The sequence below is a fragment of the Bactrocera tryoni genome, chromosome 2 (genome assembly GCF_016617805.1).
Source record: "Bactrocera tryoni isolate S06 chromosome 2, CSIRO_BtryS06_freeze2, whole genome shotgun sequence".
NCBI classification, from domain to species: domain Eukaryota; kingdom Metazoa; phylum Arthropoda; class Insecta; order Diptera; family Tephritidae; genus Bactrocera; species Bactrocera tryoni.
The window spans coordinates 7877906-7903823 of NC_052500.1; the positions used below are offsets into that span (position 1 = coordinate 7877906).

A 25918-nucleotide genomic window follows, 5' to 3' on the forward strand; every position below is an offset into this window, starting at 1 on the left:
CGTTGCAGTCGTACAGGTATATCTCCAGTGCTACCAATCACATTGCGTCATTTTGAAATTTTTATATGAAAGAGGGAAGAATGCCACGCAAGCCCCCAATGAAATTTGTGAAGTTTACGGAGACGATACTGTATCAGTTTATATATGAAAATTTCTATGTGAAAGATACACCTCGTTCTGGACCTACGTTGAAAAAGTCAATGAAATTATGGAAAAGATTGACCAAGACCGTCACATAAGCAGTCATGGCATCGCTAAGGAACTTAACATTCATCATCAAACGGTTTTGAACCACAAAACGAAGCTCGATGTTTGGGTACCACATGAATTGTCTGTGAAAAATTTAATGGACCGAATTGACATCTGCCATTCTTTGCTGAAACGAAATGAAATCCAACCATTTCTGAAGCGAATGGTAACAGGAGATGAAAAGTAGATCAAATACGACAATAATGTGCGAAAACGATCATGGTTCAAGCGTGGTGAAGCTCAACAAATGGTCGCAAAGACAGCATTGAAGCCTCGAAAGGTTATACTGAGTGTTTGGTGGGATTGGATAGGAATCATCCACTATGAAGCTGCTCCAGCCTGGTCAAACGATTAATGCAAGCAATCGAAAACAAACGGTGAGAACTGATCAACAGAAAGGACCGCTAGACCACACACATCTTTGATGACTCGGCAAAACTGGGAGAGCTTGGCTGGGGAGTTTTGATGCATCCACCATTCAGCCCTGACCTTGCACCATCGGACTACCATTTATTTCGGTACATATTTGGTTCATTAAATTTCATTATAAATATAAAAAAAAAAAATAAGTGAAAGTTTGATTAGAAATACGAAAAGACTTTTTCGACTGCCCAATATAATAATTTTTCAAATGTATTAAACGTCCTAATAAAATAAGAAAATATTTCTTTGTTATTTATATGTAAAATCGAAGATCACAATGCGCCACTTGTTAACATTAATATTATTTTTTTCGCAATTTCATAATTTCACACAAATTCACGGTATCTAAGCCAAAAACTAAAAATAAAAATGTCGGTCCACCCTAATGTGCATACGTAGATATTCGTCTATAAATATCACAACAAACCATCACATGGCTCATGGCGTGGTCATTTCTCCTAATTAAAAATGCATTAATGTAATTTTGATCTAGCGAAATGAAAATAATTCTTTTGTAATGCGATAATTTAAGCACTGTAAGCATATTTCAACAATTCTATTGCTAATTATTGTTATAGTTCGTTCACTGGTCTTTATTTAGTTGATATTTCGCTGCAATAACGGTAACTGCTGTTGAAGGCAAGGGTTGAAAAACTTCCTAAAAGTTACTTCAGAAGTCCATCTCAAGGCCTCGAATTTTTTTTAGAAATGTTTTAAATTTTTCTAAAACTTTCGAAAACCCTTTTCAAGATCTCAAAATGATTTAGAAATATTAATTTTAGGTGTAATGCTGCAAAATTTCTCAACCCATTAGCAAGTATTGAAGAAAAATCCAAATTTAAAGAGAAGAATAACCAAACATTTACTAAAGTTGAGTCCAAACCATTAGACCGATACAAGTCTGATTTGGATTGAAAATAATTATAAAGAATTATTGAGGAGACTAGCCGCAATGATCCTATATAACGTCAAATACAGGGGTTGTACGAAAAGTTATAGGACTGATTTTCTTCCGCCGCGACTGTACTTCGGAGCGTGCGCGCATCGACTGGATTCAGTTGAGGGCGTTCCTAGCTAACGAACGAGCGGCTGGTCAGTAGTCTCCGATCACCTGAAGAGTAACGACAAACATTTTCGACATGTTTCTGATGTGCAAGCCGAAAATGCAGCGTTCGTTAGAGCAGAGGTACGCGATTAATTTCTGTGAAACTTGGTAAATCTGCGACAGAGACGTAAGCAGGCCGCTGATGGAGACCGGAAGAATAAGCAAAGTGAAAACGAAGCTCATTGTCTTTTCTGACATCAAAGGCATCGGCCACCATGAATTTGTTCCTCCTGGACAAACCTTTAACACCAAGTTTTACGTGGACGTCCTAAAGAGACTTAAACGACAAGACATCGCAGCCGATTAGAAGTTGCATCACGACAACGGCCCGGCTCACACCGCCTTTCTTGTGAACAGCTACGTAACCAAGGCCGACATCCCATCGCTTCCGCAGCCGCCCTACGGCCTAGATGTGCCCACCCGGACTTTTCCTTGACTGAAAAGGCCGATGAAAGGGGATCCAAGCAGTATGCACCTCGGCTCTCAAGGCTATTCCGGAGAATGTTTTCCGTGACGCTTTCAATACTTGGAAATCGCGCTTGCAGCGCTGCATCGACGCAATTTTATTTTGGAAGTTTTAACAGAATTGTAAGATTGGTTCAATAAATTTTATTTCATCGATTCAGTCCTATTACTTTCGGAACAAACCCTGTAGGAGAAGGTCAGTTGTTTCGAAAAGGTGAACAGTAAAGATGCAAACTTACTGTTACACTTAGGGACGGCATTGAGGATAATGTTGGTGTAAAGTTTTTCGTTCAGATCTCACTGATAATAAAGCTTTTGGGTGAGACAAACTTTCTTCCACACCTATCACTTTCCATATTCGTATAATTAAAACCCACACACACACACCATACACATCCTACCTTATTGAGTATGACCAGACGGCGCTCAAAGCCACGCGCTATAAAACAAAAGAGGCAAATTGCCAAGAACAACACCGAATGTTGCAAAACGAACGCGATGCACACACATAACGACGGCTTCACGTGCGCCGAACGCAAAAGCAAATAAACACCCGCACAATAGATCGCAATTATCAGTATTTTTGCAACGATCAGCACCAATGCATAACGGTAAATACGCGAGTACTTCACACGCACACCAATATTCGCAAAATTCAAATCCAACTCGTTGAACACCTCAATTATACGTTGCATCTTACAACGCTGGGTCAGTGCCGTCGTATAGATAACAATACCGGTGACAATACCGTTACATATCTGCAGTGTATCACCCGCAATGGAGATGTTCGTGCGTAAGAAGTAGCCCACGACAGATTCGGCTTTCAACAGTGAATTGAGAAAGCACAGGCCGTAAAGTGTCACATAGGCGGCCGTGTTGCAAAAGCCGAAGCAGGACGCGCGTATCTCGCTGGTACCGTTGCGACGCTTTACAATGCGAAACGGTGTCAGACCGTAGATGTAGGTGAACAGGAAGAGTGGCTGGAGTGTGGCGAAAACTTCTTGCGAAATGAAGTACTGACGTATGCGGCGAAGGCGGGTTGCCGCTGCTGGCTGCTGAAGAGTGTTGGCGAGTTCGATCGTTGTTTCGTAACTTTGATTGACAATTTTTTTCATTTTTTATTTAAATATTTTTATTTTCTGCGCAAATGTTGCTTTCCAGCACGCGTCTCGCACACGACTGTTTGTTTGAGCTATCGACTGCCTGTTGAATGTCGGCTAGGACATGCCAATAAAGAAACTTTGGCTCTATTTGTGCACAGGTAATTCATTACCGGCAGCCATGTGACATGTTTGTTAAGTAATCATAGCTCGCAAGGGATTGTGATTGCGATTATAGTTGTACGTACGAGGTTTGTTCAAAGGACATAGCGCACTATGTATTCCTTAAGAAAGTATTTATTTATTCATGAATATCTGTTTTGTTCCATTTAAAGTAATCACCTCCAGATATATTGAACTTATATCAGGAATTTTTCGTTCTTCCACAAACCCAAAAATTTAACTTAAATTTTCACATAATTTTGGAGGTTATGTGAAAAAAGTCTAGAAACATATGTTATAGACATTCTTCTTACTTACAACGTTGTCATATAACTTTTTTAGTTAGGACTCGTAATTTTGCGGAAATAGAGATAAACGATTCCTAACCCTTAAAATTCAGCCACACCCCATCCTTTGCTTTTCCCAAATTTAAAATTTTATCTTTTGTTTCTGAAATTCTGTTTTTTTTTATAATTTTTAAAGGTTTCTGCACTACTCCATTAGACAGATTCTTTGATCCTATAAAAACTGAATTAAACATTCAAAATGGTCGACCTTATCAGCATAATTAAGAGATACGGAGATACGAGTACCAACGTAACGCAATAAAACAATCCAAAATGGAATCCAAGTAGCCCGGGAAAATTAAAAACTCGCAATAATTTTTGTACCAGCCTCGTATGTATATACATTGTCACTACGTGGGTGACTCAATTAGTACGCATTTTATAGGTTTTTGATTAAATAGATAATTTTTAGACAATATAAGCAGTGCTCTAGTCCCTTTATAGGTCGTTCATTTTCCAATGTGGCAAAACAGTTGACTTCTGCGTTTAGCAATTCGAAGCGGAATAACGAAAGTATGTAGAAGCTTTATTCAAAATGAGAATTTAAAGGTATCCACCGAACTAAGCTACTAAAAATCAATTTTTATGTTTCTTTATACATATATTCAGCACGTTAGATGGATGGTTTACAGAGTTTCTCAGTTTTTTAACTAATTATAAGACATCAATTTGTTGTAACGAATGAAGCTTTAGTCTCTAAAATTAAAGCTCAAAAATTTCTATTTCGAAATTTCTAAAAACCTCAGTTAGATGTTAGAGTTCCCAAGCCATTAAAAAGTTTTGTTGAGTTAAAAATTTATATTTCAGTCTCCAGACTTTACAGCGAAACGGGTTCCGTGCTGTGTCTCTTCTAGTGTCGTCACGTTTTTGTTGCTAGTATATGACAAGGGTTCTTAGAAGAGTAAATAAAATTAGCCTACTTTTTCAATGATAACATAAGCAGTAGCATGGAACACCTGGGGGATCAAAATTTTGACAAAAAATCGACCTCTAATATACTTAATAATCTTCGTAACCGCTAAATGTGCTCAGAACAAATTTTTAAGTTCCACCTACTGACAGTGTGGATGAAATCAGAATATAACTATACCCACTCCCCTTATAACGGTTTTGTTAAAAACTACTAAAAGCGCGATAAATCAATAACTAAATGCTTCATAGACATACAATTTTCATTTTGGATTTGCTCATTCTTCCGATCTTCATCAGCGACATCTTCCCGGCCTTCCAAAAAGGCCTAGTGCCACCGAAACACCACTTCTTGCTAAAGCAACATCTGGGTAAGCCTGCTTGTTCATATCAAAAGTCTCTGTCGCAGATTTACCGAGTTTCACACAAAATTTAATCGCGTACCACTGCTCTAACGAATGCTGCTTTTCGGCTTGCACCACTCACAGAAACACGTCGCGCGAAAATGTTTGTCCTGACTCTCCAGGTGCTCGGAAACAACTGATCAGCCGCTCGGTCGTTAGCTAGGAACGCCCTCTATCGAATCCAGTCAGTACACTCTGAAGTACAGTCGAGGCGTAAGAAAATCGGTTCTATTACCTTCCGGACAGACCCTGTATGAAGTTTTGCCAACCCCTGAAGATAATTTTCCGTCTTTGATCCTTGCAAGCGTATGGAATGTTCAGTTACACCGGAATTTAGCTCTTCCTTACTTGTTTACAGATCAGGATGTAATCTAACCTCGTAAAACTTTTGTTTGTAATATTTTAAATATTTACATAATTACCTTATCCACCCTTTACTCACCTTATTCAAGGCCTTAATTCTCAACTTCGTCGACATCATTAAATAATTGAATAGACAAAGCGAGAAACATATTCCAATCTGTTGACTTAAAACAATAAATATTAATTGCCACGATGGTAATGTTTGTAAACGAATCCAACAGCTTATATAAATTATGCAATTAATCGAGTAAATAAAACTCGTAAAACTTAGCTGCCAAATTACATTTTTCAACAAATTCCTATAATTCCAACGGATGCCAATTCGTTCGAAACTCTTATCAATTTTCGGAAAATGCTCGAAAACCCACAGCAACTGTCGTCTACGTAGAGTATTCGTGATTGCCACGATCAACCCCAAAATCACGTTTGTCAAAACTATAGCCATTTCTCCACCATTTGTGATTTCCGAATTGAGAAAGTTCCCGATAAATGTCGCATTGTTGTAAACTACGTACACACAGCAGTAAATCCAAAAACTCAAATTCAAAAAAATAACAATAAGTGAAAATCGTGAGGGTGCCAATGATTTGAAGCCCCGCTCATTGCTAACAACGACGAATGATGTGATGCCGAGTGCGTGTGTGAAGAACAATAACGGTTCTATGGATTTATAGTATTCGTGAGCACCGAATAGATTTGCAAAAGTCCGTCGCACCACAAGCATTTTCACTCTTGCCAACATAATCACAAACTGATACTTTATTCCACCTACGGACACAGCAAGAGCCCGATTAATTTTTTTATTAAATCATTATACACCATTTGCACTCATGCATACTTGGAGTCAAGTCAATTTTAATCAAATTTGAAGCATTAATGCATGCGTAGGCAAAATATTTAACCCCGCCAGGAACTTAAGTGCTTTCAAGTTTACTAAATATTCAGTGTTTAGTAAACCAGTACCCAGTTGACACGGGTTTTTTAATTAAATTTATTGATTTAGTCAATTGGAGGAATGGGCTTCTAACACTTTGGCAAATTACCCGTATACAGTAAAAAATTGTACCAATTTGAAAAGTGTGTCTTAACGGGAATGTGCTGACAAACTTAACCTCATGACATGTTTTCACTATAAATGCTTTATGGCGGAATTAATAAATGAAGTAGATCATATACGTATATGGTATATGTATATGACAATACGCCACTGCTTTGTCATTGTCCATTTTGGCAGAGTGAGTTTAACATATGAATTTTGAGTAGAAACGTCCACAATACCTTAAACTTTCTTAGTTAAACTGCATAAATCATTTTGTAATCTAAAAATCATGGCATTTCAAAAGTCACTTGTTTACCATTAGAATGCACAATTGTGGTTAATAATGTTTAATTATGACATCTGACACCTGACAATGCAGGATATTATTATTAATATACTAGAGGGTTTGTCCGGAAAGTAATAGGACTGAGTCGATTCAAAAAAATTATTGGACCAATCATTACAATTCTTTAAAAACTTTCAAAATAGGCTCCTTTTGCGTTGATGCAGCATTATAGCATTGAAGGCGTCACGGAAGGCATTCTCCGGACCACCGAGGTGCATGCTGCTGGGATCGCGTCTGTCGTTTCATAACGCTTGCCTTTCATCGGCCTTTTCAGGCAAGCAAACAAAAAAAGTCAAAGATCCATCATTCGTCACCTGTAATTACGTTCTTCAAACATTTGGGGTCACTTTCACACATGTTCAAATTTTCTTGGCCCACCTCCACTTGTCGCATTTTCTGGTCGTCAGTGGGCTCTTTTGGCAACGCATCTTCAAGTGCTCCGTCAAAATATCATGAACCGCAGATTTTGATAATTTTAACATCTGCGCAGTTAAACGAATACTTAGTCGACGGTCTGAGTTCAAAACTTTGCGCACACGAGTTACATTGTCGGTGTTTGTCGAAGTCGCAGGTCTCCCAGCACGGTCTTCATCAGCGACCTCTTCCCGGCCCTTTAAAAAGTCCTGGTGCCATCAAAACACACCACTTTTTGCTAAAGCAACATCTAGGTTAGCCTGCTTGATCATATCAGATTTATCGAGTTTCACACAGAATTTAATCGCATACCTCTGCTCTAACGAACGCTGCATTTTCGGCTTGCACATCAGAAACATGTCGCGCGAAAATGTGTGTCCTGACTCTACAGGTGCTTGGAGACAACTGACCGCTTGTTCGTTAGCTAGAACCGCTCGCGGCGGAAGTCAATCAGTCCTATTACTTTCCGGACAAACCAGGTATACGACGATCTCAACAGAAGCATGGTAACGAAAATCAAAACACGATGCAACGAGCTCTCTACGTGCAAGACAGCAAAAGTAGTGTGTAAAACGGTAGATCGAAGTACACAAAATTCCTATTGGCGCTCGATAGAAGAGACTGTAGGAAAATTATCGGATTAATAACTGGTGACTGTCTTGTGCCGACACATGCACACAGAATGGGACTGACAGATCGAGAAGACTGCAGGAAATGTTTAGAGCAGGACTACAGGAAAACAGTGGAGCATCTCTTGTGCACTTGTCCCGCATTGGCAAGACTACGCTATAAGCATCTGGTGTCCCCACGGTATAATACACTGGGGAAGGTATCGATAGTGAGGCCGAGCAGTCTGTCAAAATTCGCGTCAAGCGCAGGCATCCTAAAGGATGATTACTTCTCTTGAGCATACATAGGCACTGAACTTATTTATTGGCCTACCAGTTTAACCTAACCTAACCTTCCTAAACGATAGCTTCAGCGTTGCTATCATCAAGTGCAGTAAATAGTTTTTACTTTACATTTGGATTACGGATTAACTCCCATGAGGTTTTTCTTATTTCCTCTTATTTGCATTTTTTGTAAATAATTATGATGACAATTATTTCGAAATGTTTGGTTACATGCCATATATTATTTGTTACATTGTATGTAAAGTCTGGCACTTGCTCAAAGATATTTATAGATAGTCTAAAAATGGGGATAAACAAAAAGAGCAGTGACCCCATGCCGTTTGCATGACCTTGAGCAATTAACATGCTTTACCGTTATCCGATACCGACGTCATTCTATACAGGTACATATGGTGTTGTAAAGTTGTAAGTCATTCTATTGTTAATGTATTTGTGGTCATGTTGCTAGCCGGCTACATTTTGCATAGTAACTGTTGTAAGTGAATGCGAGTGTGCATTGCTGCCAAAGCCTGTGCAATGCATTGCAGAGACCGTTAGTTTTTTCTGCTTTTACACATTATTTATATATGGTTGTGTTTAGCTTAATAATGTTTTTTTTTTGTTTTTGTAAATTCATAACTGTTGGTATGTATGCGTTCTTGCCCTCCATCGCCTGTGGCGTGCCATAAAATCGTTGAAATACCGTTGCCATCACTGCAGTATAAGAAAAGCTTTGAGGCAGCCTTTCTGACGCAGCATCCTAACTATTGGACTATTACAACCAGATCTGGCATTAAACGCAGCATTACTTAAAGTCATACTTTCTAAAACACACACTGAAACAAGAAAGGAAGTGTTTAGTTCGGGTGTAACCGAACATTTTTTACTCTTGCAAAAAGTAAGGATCTAGGACGGCGATTTTTTAAATATCTAGTCGAAAAAGTCTTTTCGTTTTTTGTCAATAAATGTCGCTGCAGTCGTATATCTCCAGTGTAGTGTTGGAAAGGTGAGATTTTAAGCTTCATTTAACCAAACAAAAAATTTAATTCGGGGCAGTTTAAAAAAATGTTACACATGAAGTGTCTGTGAAAAATTTAATGGACCGAATTAACATTTGCGATTCTTCGCTGAAACGAAATGAAATCGAACCATTTTTGAAGCGAATGGTAAAAGGAGACGAAAATAATGTGCGAAAAAGTTCATGGTTCAAGCGTGGTGAAGATCAAAAAATGGTCGCAAAGCCAGGATTGACCCCTCGAAAGGTCAGGACAACGCTAGACCACACACATCTTTGATGACTCGGCAAAAACTGAGCTTGGCTGGCAAGTTTTAATGCATCCACCATATAGCCCTGACCTTGCACCAGCGGACTACCATTTGTTTCGGTCAATGTAGAACTCCCTCAATGGAGTAAAGTTGGCTTCAAGAGAAGCCTGTGAAAATTACTTGTCGCAATTCTTCGCCGGGAAACCAGAAAAAACCAAAAGAAATAATGTCTCAAGCGGAAAAATGGCAAAAAGTGGCTGAACAAAATGGTACATATTTGGCTGATTAAAGTTCAAAAATAAATTGAAGTTTGATTAGAAATACGAAAAGACTTTTTCGACTTGCCAATATTATCGACTGCCTGTTGAATGTAGGCTAGGATATGCCAATAAATAAATTTAATGTTTATTTTTTGTGCTCAGGTAATTCATTACCGCCAGCCATGTGACATGTTTGTTGAGTAATCATAGCTGGCGTGTTAGAATTATGGCTGAAAGGGGTGTGATTGCGATTATTGTTGTACGCATGCATACTTGTATATGTGCATATATTGTAAGTACGTGGGTGGTTCAATTAGTAAGCATATTAATAATTTTCAGTTAAAGAAACTGAAGAAACAGAATTTTTCTCAAAATTTTTTAAATGCAGTTTGTTCAACATCTGAAGCTAATTTCCCGTCTTTGATCAAGAGTATGAAATGTTCGGTTACGCCCGAACTTGACTCTTCCTTACTTTTTCTTACTTGCTGATCAACAAGCATCTGTTTCTAATATTATACTATAATACCCTTTTAGTGTCTTTATTGTTGTTTATGTACATACTCTACTTGTGCGGCTGAAAATAAATAAAACAAAGGCAAAATCGTTCTGTTATAAGTGATGGTATTTAAAGAATTGTGCTCAGCGGGTGGTCTACAACTAAAATATGCTTCATGCCAAAGCTTAGCTTATCCACCTCTCACTCACCTTATTCAATGCCTTAAGTCTCAACTTCGTCGACATCATTATATGATTGAATATTAAAATCGTGAAAGATATTCCAGTCAGTTGATTTAGGGTAATATATATTAATTGCCACGAGGGCAACGCTTGCAAACGTACCCAACAACCTATATAAATTATCAAAGTTATCGAGAAAATAAAACCCGTAAAAATTAGCTGCCAAATCAGATTTTGCAACACTTTTGTATAATTCCAACGTATGCCGATTCGTTCGAAACTCTTATCAATTTTCGGAAAATACTCGAAAACCCACAGCAACCGTTGTCTACGTAGTGTATTCGTTATTAAAACGATCACCGCCGCAATGCCGCTTGCCAAAACTATAGCCATTTCGCCACCATTTGTGATATCCGTATTGAGAAATTGCCCGATATATGTAACCTTGCAATAGACTATGTACGCACAGCAGTATGCGTAAAGAGATAAGGTCAAAAATACAACAACGTGTGAAGATCGTGAGATTGTCAGTGATTTGAAGCCCCGCTCATTGTTAACCACGACGTACGATGTGATGCCGAGTGCGTGTGTGAAGAAGAATAACGGTTGTATGGACTTGTAATATTCGTCGGCACGGAGTAGCTTTGCAAAAATCCGTCGCACCACAAACATTTTCACTCTTGGCGATATAATCACAAACTGATAGCCTAGTCTACCGGCGGACGCAGCAAGAGTCCGATGAATTTGTATAAAATCATTATACAATTTGCGTTTATGCATGCATACAAAGGCGCCAATAAATCTCATGTGACGTTAATGTGTTCATTTAATGCTTAACCTTTGTGCGGATACGATATACTTGAAATACCGAATATTACGAATAAAAAAATGCTCATAGTAGGTGCATGTCTGAGAGCATAAAATGATTTAAACGGATCTTTGTCGATCAAATACCTTCTTGGGGAGACACGTCCTTTTCAGATCGATATCTCAAAAACTGATAGACGAAAATGGCTTAATCGACTCAGTTCGTCTCGCTGATCATTTAAAACTTGCACATATTGGAGAGTGAATCCAACCCATAATGTTCTACTGTGAGGCATAAAAATATGCAGAGAATTAGTTAGTGGAAGCGTGCCTTGGTGAACAGTACCTAAAATATATGATTGTAGGTAACTTTTCGGTTAGACATACCTAGATGCGTAAGTATTGGGTGGGTTGTATGGTCGGGTTGTCTAAAGTTCATTCGTCACATAATATCATGTCTTGTCTGTCAAATAATTACTAACCAATGGCAAATCGCATGAATAATTACTCTAAATTCTGTTCTCTTCTTGTTTTCGGTAATAAATACAAATTTCCGTCTTCGGGTTAAACAATTCCCACACGATTCGGAATACGACTACGTAGAAATATCGTTTTAACCAAATATTATCTTTTTTGTTCAAACTACATGTACACAATATAAAATATCCATCATTAAATTAATTAACATGGTAATCAAAAAGTCGTAGCATGCCAAGGGTCACTTGGTTAAGCAGTGAAATGGCCGATGAGTGTCGATTAAATTAATGTGATAACTGACAAATATTATCAACACTTTTTTTACAAGATTATAAAAGACATGTGTATTTGGGATTGTCACCATCACGCAGGCATAATGTCTGTTTACACTTGACCCTTGTATAAATAAAATGCCACGCGATAATAAATATACAAGGTGCTTTCCAAAGTAAACAGGACTTTAAACAAAAAAAAACAGAACAGATGGCTTTTTGGGCAAAATCAATTTATTTTATTCAAAATAGTCTCCTTCTGCTTCAATACAGCTTTTTGACCGGTCCAAAAGCATGTCGAACGAGTGTTTTAGCTCGTTGGTCGGTATGGCCGCCAGTATGCCGGTGCAAGCCTTTTGAATGGCCTCTACGTCTGCATAACGCTTTCCTTTCTTAGGCAAATGCATTTTTCCGAAAAGGAAGAAGTCACACGGTGACATATCAGGTAAATACATGGAGTGGTTAATGGTCAAAATGTGATTTTTTGTCAAATAATCGTCCTTCGAACGTTGGATTCTGAGCAATTTTTGGTCGTCAGTCAATTTGTGCAGAACAAACCGTGCACACACCTTTCGTATGCCCAAATGTTCGGTCAAAATGCGATAAATCGATGTTTTGGAGATGTTCAATTCCATTTCCGTGAATTTCAATATTGATTTCGGCTGATTTTTGATGAACTCACGCACAGTTTCGATGGAATTTTCGGTGATCACGGATTTTGATTGGCCCACATGTTGATCGTTATTTATGTCCTCCCGACCACTTTGAAAACGTTGAAACCCCTCGTGCACTCTGCTATGAGATAAGCAATCATCGCCATAAACTTGTTTCATCAATTGAAATGTTTCGGTAAAAGTTTTACCAATTTTAAAACAAAATTAAATGTTGGCTCTTTGTTCGAAGCTCATTTTCGCACCGATAACACAAACATACCTACACTTAAAACCCAATAACTTCACTACCAATCAATGAAATGTCATGAAATTCTCACTGGACAATCGATAAAAATAGCAGATATTAACGCACCAGTCGACATATAGATGGCGCCACCAGGGGGCGCTAGATTCACAAAGTTCTGTTTACTTTGGAACCTACCTTGTATGTACTTTATCGTGTAGTCATTTATTAATATGTTAATGTGAACCAAAAGTGGTGAATTGCAATTTTTTATTAGTTTGTTTTCAGTAGTTTCAGAAATCTTATGGGTACAATTCGAAGCTGACTAGGCATATTTGGACTATTTTCCGAGTGATGTCATATTAGTGATAGTGAGCAAACGGAAGAAACCAACTAATAAATTTTTCGAAATTAAAGGCTTTCGACTTTAGAATTGAATTGAAATTAAAATATACACTCTCTTAATTTTGAATTAGGGTACAATATAGTAGAATTGTCTAACTTAACTTCTCAACCATTTGATTGAGTAAGAGGGTTACCTTTTATCATTCATGATTAGAGGACAAAAGAAATATATAAAAGTGTTTTCTTTTTTTTAATCAAACTTCAACTTATTTTTTTTTTTATTTATAATGAACTCTCATGAACCAAACATGTACCATTTTGGTCGACCACCTTTTGCTACTTTTCCGCCAGACATTATTCTATCAATGTAAAAATTTTCTGTTTTCTCGGCGAAAAACTGCGACAACTACTTTTTCACAGGCTTCTCTTGAAGCCAACTTTACTCTATTAAGGGAGTTCTGCATTGACCGAAACAAATGGTGGTCCGATGGTGCAAGGTCACGGCTATATGGTAGATGCATCAAAACTTCTTAAGCAGGCTCTCCTAGTTTTTGCTGTGTCATCAAAAATATGCGTGGTCTAGCGTTGTCCTTATGAAAGACGAAGCTCTTTATGTTTATCAGTTCTGGCCGTTTTTTTCGACTACTTGCTTCAATCATTCGACCAGGATGGAGTTGCTCATAATTGATGATTTCTTTCCAATCCCACCAACTACTCAGCATAACCTTTCGAGGCGTCAATCCTGGCTTTGCGACCATTTGTTGTGCTCCACTACGCTTGGACCATGATCTTTCTTAAACATTATTGTCGTATTTGATGCACTTTTCGTCTCCTCCTTCCATTCGCTTCAGAAATGGTTCGATTTCACTTCGTTTCAGCAAAGAATCGCAGAATAATTCGGTCCGTTAAAATTTCAACTGAGAAGTCACGTGGTAGCCAAACATCGAGCTTCGTTTTGTAGCCAGCCTTTTTTAAATGGTTCAAAACCGAATGATTATGAAAGTTAAGTTCTTTAGCGATGTCATGGCTACTTATGTGAAAGTCTTGGTCAACATTTTCCACAATTTCATCGACTTTTTCAACGACAGGCCGAACAGAGCGAGGGGCATCTTTCACATCGATCTCACATTGTCTCCGTAAACTTCGTAAATTTCATTGATGGCTTGCGTGGCATTCTTCCCTTTTTTATACAAAAATTTCAAAATATACCAAACTCAAGAATACAATAATATGTGAAATTCGTGAGATTGCAAATATTTTGAACCCTCGCTCATTGCTCACCGCGACGCACGATGTCATGCCGAGTGCGTGCGTGATGAACAATAAAAGTTCTATAGATTTGTAGTATGCGTGAGCATTGAGTGCATTTGCAAAAGTCCGTCGCACCACAAACATTTTCACTATGGCCGATGCAATGACAAACTGATAGCCTAGTCCACCGACGGACATCGTTATACTCTTGCAACATGTTGCTACAGGGTATAATAGTTTTGTTCACCTAACGATTGTATCACTTTTCAGTATACATACTTATGTATATAGCTTATGTAACATTATAAAATTTTGCAATAATAATTTCTTTCAAGTAAACCTTATGATCAAAAGTTGTCCAAATCCAACCAAAACTGCTTAAGCCCTTAAATGCCGGAAATGTAGACTCGATTTCAGTACCTATAGTTGACTTTTGCCCGAAAATATCAGTCAATGTATGGTATATACAATTAAAATTCAGAGAAAATCCTCTACTGATAATATGGCTGTGTATTAAAAAGGGTTGAATCGGGTCAACCCTTTCCTAAGCCTCCATATACCTAATATAAAATTTCCGGGTGTAGTATACCGCATATGTGAGTTATCTCAATGAAAATGAGAGAGCGTATTTTACTCATAACAGTGTATCTTTGTACCTAAAATAGGTAAATTGGACGAAAACTTCACCTAGCCCCTATACAATTAATATCAGAATTTTCGAACTGACTTTACTCCATATGAGTTGGTCATGGATTGTATGTCAGGAATTTTATTTAGTATGCGATATGCCAGTAGTATGTGTTGCAGGCAAGTAGAGAAAAAATTGGGACAAAACTACCCCCATCGCCCATATTTTCCTGAAGGATTTTTTCGGTATTTGATTCTTGCAAGTTGCAAGAGTATAAATGTTCGGTTACACCCGCACTTATCCGGTCCTTACTTCTTTTAAATAATTAAACCACTTGTCCAGTGCATGCATGCATACTTCAAGTCAATTCTAACCAAGTTAAAAACATTTCACATTAATGCATGCGTTCACAAAATATTTAACCCCTGCAGGAACTTTAGTGCCTTCGAGTTTACTGAATGCATAGAATATTAAAAACGGGTATCCGGTTTTTAATTAGATTTATTAATCGAGTAAATAAATCTCTCGGAGAAATGGTATTCTGACTCTAAAGTAAAATACCCGTATTAGGTAAAAAATTGCAAAAATTTGAAAAATGTGTCTTAACGGGAGCTTAACGTCCTGTCATGCATTCGCCATGAGTGCTATGTGTAGGACATTGGTCAATGAATCAAAAATAGTTCAAATACATATGTATGTGACAACACGGCATTGCTTTGGCATTGCAGACTCTTTCAGTAGAAATGCCACAATTCCTTAGACCTTTTTGTTAAAGTACATATACACAACTTTTTTTATGGTCCACACGTTTAAAACAACAATTAATCAGTATTATAATCTAAAAATCGTAGCATGTCCAATCACCTGTTTACAATTGGAATGCACAATTGAAAGGTTTTAAGAAATAAACAAAAATCGGTTAATCCTAAAGGTAATATAATAACTTAGCAAATGGTCGGAAAATATTCGCCGAAGGCATTGAAGGCAGTTTTGGTTCGATTTACGCGATTCCTAGGCACAAGCTGGCACACCTCAAATGCACTATTCGCGCAAAGTCCGATTTTGCCTATTTGCAGACTGTAACATTGCATATTAGAGGAATATCACATACCAAATTTTCTTGAAATCGGTCAGGCGGATTGCAAGTTATGTGATTTTACCAAAAAGTGGGCGGTGGTACGCCCATCGTCCAATTTTCACACCAGTTCCGACAAAGCCCTCTCATACCATCTCGGATGTAAAAATTAATGCCTCTGGCGTCCTTAATTATTGATTTCGAATCGGTTAATTTACTGCAAAAATGTTGCATCTCCTTTCACTAGACCTATAAAGAAGACCACTTCTCTTGTTATGAAAAGATTCGTCATAATAATTGTAAATCTACTTTGCCACAATGCTTCCACTTTACGAAATCTGAGAATTATTCCGCATAAAGCAATAGTTTAAGGATCGTTATTGCGGAACAGTAAAAGCTTAAGTAAATACATATTTGAATATCTTCAGTTGAAATTTTTTGAGTGCGTGTCAATTGATTCTGTGCACAACTTTCCTTAACTCACATATCGCGAGTAAAAATTTCGTTCTTCCGGTTAGCGAAAAAATGGGTTACTGAAACTGCCTATCATTCCATATCCTTCTTATGTACATATATACATACGTATATAATATTTATAAAACATATCAAAAACTACAAGTATTTCTTAACTTGTCTTTGTATAAGTTTTGGAATTAAAGAATATGCGTTTTTAAATTTTTTGTTTATTTTAAACCAAACTCACCTCATTCAATGCCTGCAGTCTCACTCCCGTCGACATCATTAAAAAATCGCATAAAAAAATTGTAAATTGTAAAACAATCATGACACTTAAGATGACATAAGATAACTGCAACGTTGGAAAAGCATTTAAACGATATGAACAAATTATATTAATGACCAAAGTAATCGAGAATTGCGATACGATATACATGAGACGCCGAATCTCTCCGTAAAATACTTTTCTATAATTCCATTGTATGCCAATCCGGCCAGATTTTCGATCAATTTTTAAAAAATGCTTGATAAGCCAATGTAGTTGCTGTCCGCCGGCAAAGTTCCTTATTAAAATATTTACATTCGCAGTGCAGATTAACGGGGATACAACCTTTTCGAACACAGCCGTATAATCCGAATCCATGAAATTTCCAACAAATGTAGACTTGGAACGTATTATGCAAACGCCACAGTAGACGATTACAGCCAAATTGAGTATTAAAACAATATATGAAAATCGTGAGTTTGCCAATGACTTGACACCTCGTTTGTTCGTAACCACGACATAAGATGAAACGCCGAGTAGATGCGTGATGCCGAATAAAGGTTGAATGGCTGTATAATATTCGTCGTTAGAGTTTAGATGTGTTAATGTCCGTCGCAATACGAACATTTTCACTGTTTACTCTATAATCACAAAATGATAGCGAAGTCTACCAATAGACGTGGAGAAAGCTCGGAATAAATTTTTATACTTATTATATAATCATCATGCCACGTGCAGCTGTACATACAAAGACTCCAATAAATCACATGCGACATTAAAAATTGTGCCCTTGTAGGAATATTGGGGCATTCAAGTTGAATTCATATTTTAAATACATAGTGACAAACAAGAACCCGGAATATAAAAAAAATATATAATAATACATATATCGAAAAAAAATTGCTAATAATTTATGATATCCGATGGGTTTAATTTTTGTTTAATTAGTCAGTCACAAATAGTGATAATTTGAAAAGTGATTCCAACTTGGAATATGCAAGTCCTTTACATTTAGTTCATAAAGCTAATTAGTTAAAAAAATTTCCAAGCTTTTGTGGAGGAAAGTGAAATGGAAATGAAATTGACCAAATATATGACAGCTGCTTGGTTATTGATGCAGAAATATCCACAAAACCAACTATTATTCTCTTATTTAGACTGCATACGCGAATTATTTTGTATAGTGTACACGTTTAAACCATCAATTAATCAGTATAGTAATCTACAAATCGTGGCATGTCAAAAGCCACTTGTTTATCTATTAGAATGTACAATTAGAAAATGTGACTACTAACAAACAGAATTGGTGCTTAGTGCATTTACGAGAGGCTTTTGTAATTTGGACTGCCACCATGCAAGCTCTTTGTTTGTTTATGCTTTCAGACTCTTAACCTCTGAATAAAATACAATGCCATAAAATAATGAATTTATGCATTTATTCCGGGTTTAATCTCATATATCTCTAACAGGGTAACTGTTCATTTGCAGGCACTCCTGATATCGTACCACTGTAACAAATGACCGCCATACAAATTAGTCAATCTAAATCAAGTTATTCTATGGGAAACTTTTTTATTTGACATTACATTTTCACGAAAGTTGGCATAAGTAATTTTTCAAGGAAAGGCGACAATCGTCGAACACGATCTGAGATTGGTACGATTAAACCACTAAAGCATATAGCTGCCAAACTGACCGATTAAAACCTAGTAGAGATCCTTTTACACCCTTTTATATTATAAACAAGTAAGAAAGGACTAAGTACGGGTGCAACCGAACATGTTTTCCTCTTGCAATTTGCAAGAATCAAAGTCAGAGAAATACTTTAAGACGTAAAACGTCAACCAGCGCCGATTCTCTTTAATCTATGCAATTTTATATATACATTTACGATAAATAACTCATACACTAACCGACATATTCACAATAGTATTATTTAAAATTATTATTAGTGCAAAACTGTATCCCGTTATATTGAATAGTTCTTGATTTGTGTACTGGAAAGTGAAAGTATCAAATAGAATGTAAAGTTGTGTTATATGTGATGTTGGCGAGAGCTATTCTTTAGCGAATTTGAATAGGTGGTGGTGTCTTTTTTGCTGTATATTCTTCAATTGCGCCTGAAGAAATCAATGTTCCTCTAGCAGACTTCATTGAGTTTAAGTGCATTAAGTGGCTTATTCCTATCAATATGGAAAAAGTCATTTATAATTCCTTTGCTAAACTTTTTGCACCAATTATAACAGACGATATAACCTTCTGAATTTCTCCACTAATTTCTTGTTCTCAGCACGGTTTTCGTAAGGGAAATGTACAGTAACTAATTTGCTAGAATTTGTAACACATGTATCAACGGGCTTTAGGGAAAATAATCATACTGATATATATACTTGTATACATATATGTATATATTGTTTCTGTAGCCGAGCAGCTTAAGATCGCAAAGCTTAACATTCTCTTGCCTTTTATGACTCGGCTAATTCCCCTCACTTGCGGTTTGCGCCCCTAGGTATATTATTATTATACCATTTCGGAGATAAAATTTAATGTCTCTGGTGTATTTAGTTATTGAGTTATTGGGCTTTTAGTAGTTTTGAACTGTACCATTACATATATGGAGAGTGAGCGGGGTTATCTTCCGATTTTATTCATTTTCACGCTGTCGGTAGGAGTTCTCACAGTATTTGAGCCGGGTAAATTTGGTTGTTTTAGTTTTAGTAGTTTAGGAGATTTGTACATTAAACATATTAGAGGGCGGGCCACGCCCACTTTTTCAAAAATTTTCGCCCACAGGTGCCCCTTGCTACTGCAGTCGCCGCATACCAAGTTTCAGCAAGATATTTATTTTGACTCAAGTTACAGCTTGCACGAACGGTCAGACAGACAGTCACTCGTATTTCAGCTTTTCTCGTCATCATGATTTACATATTTGTAATTAATCCTTTATCTATCTCGCTTAGTTTTAGGTGATATGTATAACCGTGAGGAGAACAAAATTATTATACTTTGTAGCAAAATGTTGCAAGAGTATAACAATCTTGTCGTTACACACCATTTTTTACCCGTTACATTATTCGTAATCTCCGGCAATGATAAAGCGATATTTATAGATGGTCTAAAAAAGGAGAGAAACAAAAATAGCCGTGAGCCTCGCGCCATTTGCATGACCTTCAGCAATTAACATACTTTGCTGATATTTCACGTTACAACCAACAGTATTACAAGTGTACATATGTATATGTTGTTGTAAAGTTGTAAGTCCTTCCAATGCTAATGTGTTTGTGGTTGCTAGCCGGCTAAATTCGGCATAGTAACTGTTGTAAGTGAATGCGAGTGTGTACTGTTGCCGAAGCCGGTGCAATGCACTGCAGACACCGTTAGTTTTTTCTGCTTCTATACACTATTTACATATGGTTGTGTTTAGCTCAATATTTTTTTATTTTTGTAAACACAAATGTGTTTGTATGTAGTTGTGCATGTTTTCCATCTACTATTTTGGTGTTAAATCTTCGTTTGTAATTCTTGAATTCATTATATTTACATACACCCTCAATAGCGTATCTTGGAGATCTTATAAATCATATATAGTACAGTGCGGGACAAAATTAAAGCACGGCATCTACCTTGTCGATATTTATTTAACCGTAATTGCCTTGCAATAGATGTTGCAGACATAAAAGGGTAGTTTTTTATTGCCCGAATGACAGCCTTATCCTCTCTAAGACAATTCTATGTTTGCCAACTGACCGCTCAGAAAAAAGTTATTGCATGGAATATTTTGTATATATGAAAGGTATTATAGGTCGAGTACGTTTTTCCTTGTTTCTTTTTATACTCTTGCTACATGTTGCAAAAGAATATAATAGTCCTATATATAAATGATCACGATGACGAAGCGAATTGGTCTCAGAGTGACCGTCTGTCCGTCCGTCTGTCTGTCTATGCAAGTTGTAAAAATTGAGATAACTTGATGAAACTTTGTACATGTGTTCTTTGACAAAAAACAGGACGAGTTCGTAGATGGGCGTAATCGGACCACAGCCACGCCCACAAAATACTTTAATTTGGCACAGAGGTTTCCTTTAGCTAGAAGCACCTGTGGGCTTTTGAAAAATGGGCGCGGCCAACCCTTCAAGGGTTTTTGAGGTAAGAAAAAGAAATTGTTTTGCGAATTTATTTCTTAAATATTGATTGAGTAATTTTATTCGGTCATTTTGTACATTATAGAGCACACTTTTGACAATATAGGGTAATTTTTTCCGTCATTTTTTTAGTTTATAAATTTACACACATTTTTCTCAAAACTACTTTTTCAAAATCAGTGTTCACTGTCATTTCAAAACTACTTGACCGATTTATTTCAAACTTTGTACACATTTTTGACATATAAAATACCTCCCCCCATCGTTTTTCAATTTTTATTTTTTTTTACATTAAGTGTGTTTTCCACTCATAAAATGGCGGAATTTTTTAGTGGAAAATAACAGTTTTCATTATAAATGGCTGCCAAACAATTTTAAATGAAAAAAAAATTATCAAAGAACGATGGGGGGAAGATTTGATTATAATTTGGCAAATTTTTCTTGGCCTTTTATTTTTATATAATTTTTTTTTTCTCAAGACGTTGTGGGAGAAGCTCTGTAACCGGCTTATGATTCAATATTTCTGCATAAAAAAATTAACATAGACTGTCAAAAAGGTGCTCAATAGTGCACAAACGGTTCGAATAAAATTACTCAATCCATACTTAAGAAATAAATTCGCAAAAACGTCATTTTTTACCATGAAAACCTTACCTTATTCATACATGTTTATAACTCATACACTGACCGACGAATTCGGTCAATCACCATTCATATGCAGTAAAGTCTGCCAGATGTTCGAAAATCTGACACTAGTTATGTAGGGTCTAGGACAAGTTTTCGCCCAAGTTTATATCATTTAGGCGCGCTCTCTTAATTTCATTGAGATAACTCGCACGTTGGCTGATATATGCGGTATAAGTTTGAACATATTGACGCGATTCAAATCATTTTTGATACATGGAGGATGAGGAAAGGATTCTCTTTGAATGGCAATTGTATATCCCAACTATTCAGTCCATATATTCAGTACCTAGGGGTTTGAACAGTTTTGGTTCGATTTACGCGATTCCTAGGCATAAGCTGGCACACCTCAAATACGCTATTCGTGCAAAGTCCATTTTGCCCATTTGCACACTGTAACATAGGATATTAGGGGAATGTCACATACCAAATTTTCTTGAAATCGGTCAGGCGGGTCGCAAGTTATGTGATTTTACCTAAAAGTGGGGACCAATTTTCATACCAGTTCCCACAAATCCCTCTCATACCATCTCGGATATAAAATTTAATGTCTCTAATTTCGAATAGATTAATTTAATGCAAAACTGATGCACCTCCTTTCACCAGACCTATGAAGAAGACCACTTCCCTTGTTATGAAAAGATTCGTCATAATAATTGTAAATCTACTTTGGCGCAATGATTCAACTTTACGAAATCAGAGATTTAGTTACCATATAGCAATAGTTTGAGGATCATTATTGCGAAACAATAAAAACTTAAGCAAATGCATTTTTGAATATTTTGAGTTGACATTCTTTGAGTGCGATATGGTTTAGTGTCAATTATTTCTGTTCTCAACTTTCCTTAACTCACATATCGCGAGTAAAAATTTCGTTCTTCCGGTTAGCTAAAAAAATGGGTCCTGAAACTGAATAAGAAAGTATCGGGTATTCTTCATTTCCCCCCTCTTCTTCCGCTTATATGGAAGACAGGTAAATTTTTTTTAGGTTTGGTACAACTGTCCTTCATTATGATGCCAAAAATTAGCGTGATCTGTCAACCAGTGTGTTTACAGCAGTTGTTTATGTCAGTCGACCTCAGTAGTATTTGTCAAATTTTAAAATTTTTTTAACGTATTCGTGTTAAATTTTGGCCAAACACTGAACAAATATCATTGAGCAAGCACCGCATTCACCTGATATGGCCTCCTGTAACTTTTTCTTATTCTTCACACTGACATATCTACTTCGGAGAACACGCTTCGAATTGAAGGCTATCCCGGAAAGTGCCTATTAAAAATGTTTTGATGATTGGAAGAAGCGTTGGCACATGTGCATTGCTTCAAATGATGTTACTTTGAAGGCGATATAATGGGTCTAATTATTAAATCCGCATCGAAATCGAATTCGTTGCGGAAAGAATTTTCGATCGAAAATGTTCATGCGATCATTGATACCGTCGATAACCTGCTTTTCCATACCTTAATTTTCGAATTTTTCTGTTTTGCTTAAATCTCTTCAAAAATTATCTAAGAATATGTCCCCAAAGTTATAGATGGGAATTCGAAGTATTTTCGAAGCTAGAAAGAGAATAGTGACCGAGCGTCTAGCAGATATATTAGCGCTTGGGCAGTAAGCGAAAACTTTGACGCGCCATTTTTCGGTTGTTCATTTTTACGATTTTTCTTAATTGGCGGGCAGGATAGAAAAAAAACTAAACGTCGTATGGAATTTTGGCAAAGTTTATTATCTTTGGCATTAAACTATCTGCTATTTAAACTAAAAAAACTAAGAAAACTCAAGTTTGAACATATTTTTAAACGACATAAAGTAAAATTTATTGGCTCAAAAGCCACTTTTTCAATTTTTAAATTTTTTTTAAAATCTTACATTTGTTTTTTGGAATTTTTTTAGTTTAACTAGAAGATACGTTATTAACAAATATGAATCTCTTTGTATTTTTTATTTCCGAAACTATTTGCGGTCTGCATCCTGCCCGCCGTGCGACAAATGAACATGCGAAATGCATCGGGAAATTGCTTTCCAGATGCAGAGTACCGAAGATTTCTTATTCAAAAAATTTACAGATGATGTTTAAATATATACTATAGACCCTAGAAATTTCGCTCTGATAACTTATTTCTTTCCCTCCCAAAAAAATTCTCCAAAAAATCGATTTTTTGAAGCCTCTAAAGCGGGGGTGCCTTAAGTAAACTGTGTTATCGTTTCAACAAATTTCAGCAATTTGAAAAATTAAATAAATTGTCTTGGCTTTTTTGTTCGTTTTTACAAATATTTAAAATGGATACAAGCATTATATTTAAGTAATAGTGATGAAGAAAATAGTGTAAACATTCGTCGTGAGCGCAGAAATTTGAGGAATATTTCAAAAGACGTGTTGGAAATGGATGACTATAAGTGAGTTTAATTATTTAAGCTAAACAAAAACAACATTTTATTTATACGGATATTATTATATTATATTATTATATTTATACACATTTTGGGGGAATGCGAAAATGAATTTGGAAAAGACAAAAGACGAGGTTCTCTTTCTCCAAAAATGAAACTTGCTGCATATCTACGTTTCTTACCCACAGGCAATTATCAACATTTTATTGGAAAGGACTTCAATATAAATATGGCCCAATCAATCAAAGAATTCTCAAGTCTGAATGTTATGGTGGTTAGGCTTTTTCAAAATTAACTTTTTTAACAAAAAGCATTTATATCCGCGGGTGCTCTTTGAGAAAATCCTTTGGCTATGTCTGGGTGCAACTTCATAATATCCACCGATACTTCAAATTGATTTTTGTTTGTGTGTTTTTGTTTCTTCTCTCTAAATGACACATTTAAAACATAATTTAATGCGTTCTCAGATATTTTTTTGCATAAATACTTACAAATGCTCCACTTTTGCCAATTTACGCAGTTCACTCATCAACGGATAAATTTCGACGAATATTTTCGATTTTGCGGTTTCACAGATTTCGAAATTAGCGCCATGGAATGTATTTTATCGAGTCGGCAAGTAAGTTCAACTGCATCGAAAACTTAATTTTCGATACGGTTTCAATGATTTCATTGTAATAATTTGCGATCGAATTGTTAAGTTTTTCGATCGGAACGGATTCAATAATTTGACCCAATAAATTTGGATGATGATTGAAAAATTTTCGTTTTATTTATAAATTCCCGATAGTTTCTTCCTTTTATAATATTTATAAAACATATCAAAAACTACCAGTGTTTCTTAACTAGTCTTTGTATAAATTTTGAAGTTAAAGAACATGTGTTTTTTAAATTTTTTGTTTATATTAAACCAAACTCACCCCATTCAATGCCTTTATTCTCAGTGCCGTCGACATCATTAAAAAATGGCATAAAAAAAATGTAAATTGAAAAGCAATCTTGAGACTTAAGCTGGCATAAAATAACTGCAACGTTGGATGAACATTTAAACGATTTATACAAATTACATTAATTGTCCAAATAACCGCGAGGTGCGATACGCTGAGTATAAGACGCCAAATCACCCTGTAAAATAGTTTTCTATAATTCCATTGTATACCAATCCGGCCAGATTTCCTGTCAATTTTAAAAAAATGCTTAATAAGCCGATGCAGTTGCCGTCTGCGGGCAATGTTCCTTATTAAAATATTCACAGTCGCAGTGCAGATTAACGAGAATAAAACCTTTTCGATCACAACTGTATAATCCGAGACCACGAAATTTCCAATAAATGTAGACTTGGAACGTATTATGCAAACACCACAGTAGACGATTACAGCCAAATTGAGTATTAAAACAATATATGAAAATGGTGAGTTTGCCAATGACTTTACTCCTTTTTCGTTTGTAACCACGACATAAGACGAAATGCCGAGTAGATGTGTGATGCCGAATAAAGGTTGAATGGCTCTATAATATTCGTCGTTAGAGTTTAGATGTGTAAATGACCGTCGCAACGAGAACATTTTCACTGTTTACTCTGTAATCACAAACTGACAGCGAAGTCTACCAATAGACGTGGAGAAAGCTCGGAATAAATTTTTATAATTATTATATAATCATCGTGCCACATGCAGCTCTACATACAAACACTCCAACAAATCACAAGCGACGTTAATTTGCTGGTGAAAAATTGTGCCCTTGTAGGAATACTGGGGCATTCAAGTTGAATTCATATTTTAAATACATAGTGACAAACAAGAAC

The 25918-nt window shown here is 36.4% G+C and overlaps 1 protein-coding gene across 3 annotated transcripts in view; it reads right to left on the reverse strand.

The window, feature by feature from the left end:
• LOC120769342 (putative gustatory receptor 28b) overlaps window positions 1-25685 on the reverse strand; it is a 38385-nt gene extending 12700 nt beyond the window's left edge. The window contains exon 1 of one of the 3 annotated variants that reach the window (XM_040096301.1): window positions 25035-25685. In XM_040096301.1, coding sequence (XP_039952235.1) covers window positions 25035-25679 — 645 coding nt within the window. In that variant the 5' untranslated portion in view covers window positions 25680-25685. Of the gene's footprint in view, window positions 1-2643; window positions 3358-16878; window positions 17529-25034 lie in introns of those variants that run through there. The other 2 variants (XM_040096302.1, XM_040096299.1) reach the window with 2 other exon arrangements.
• Window positions 25686-25918: the final 233 nt, after the last annotated feature.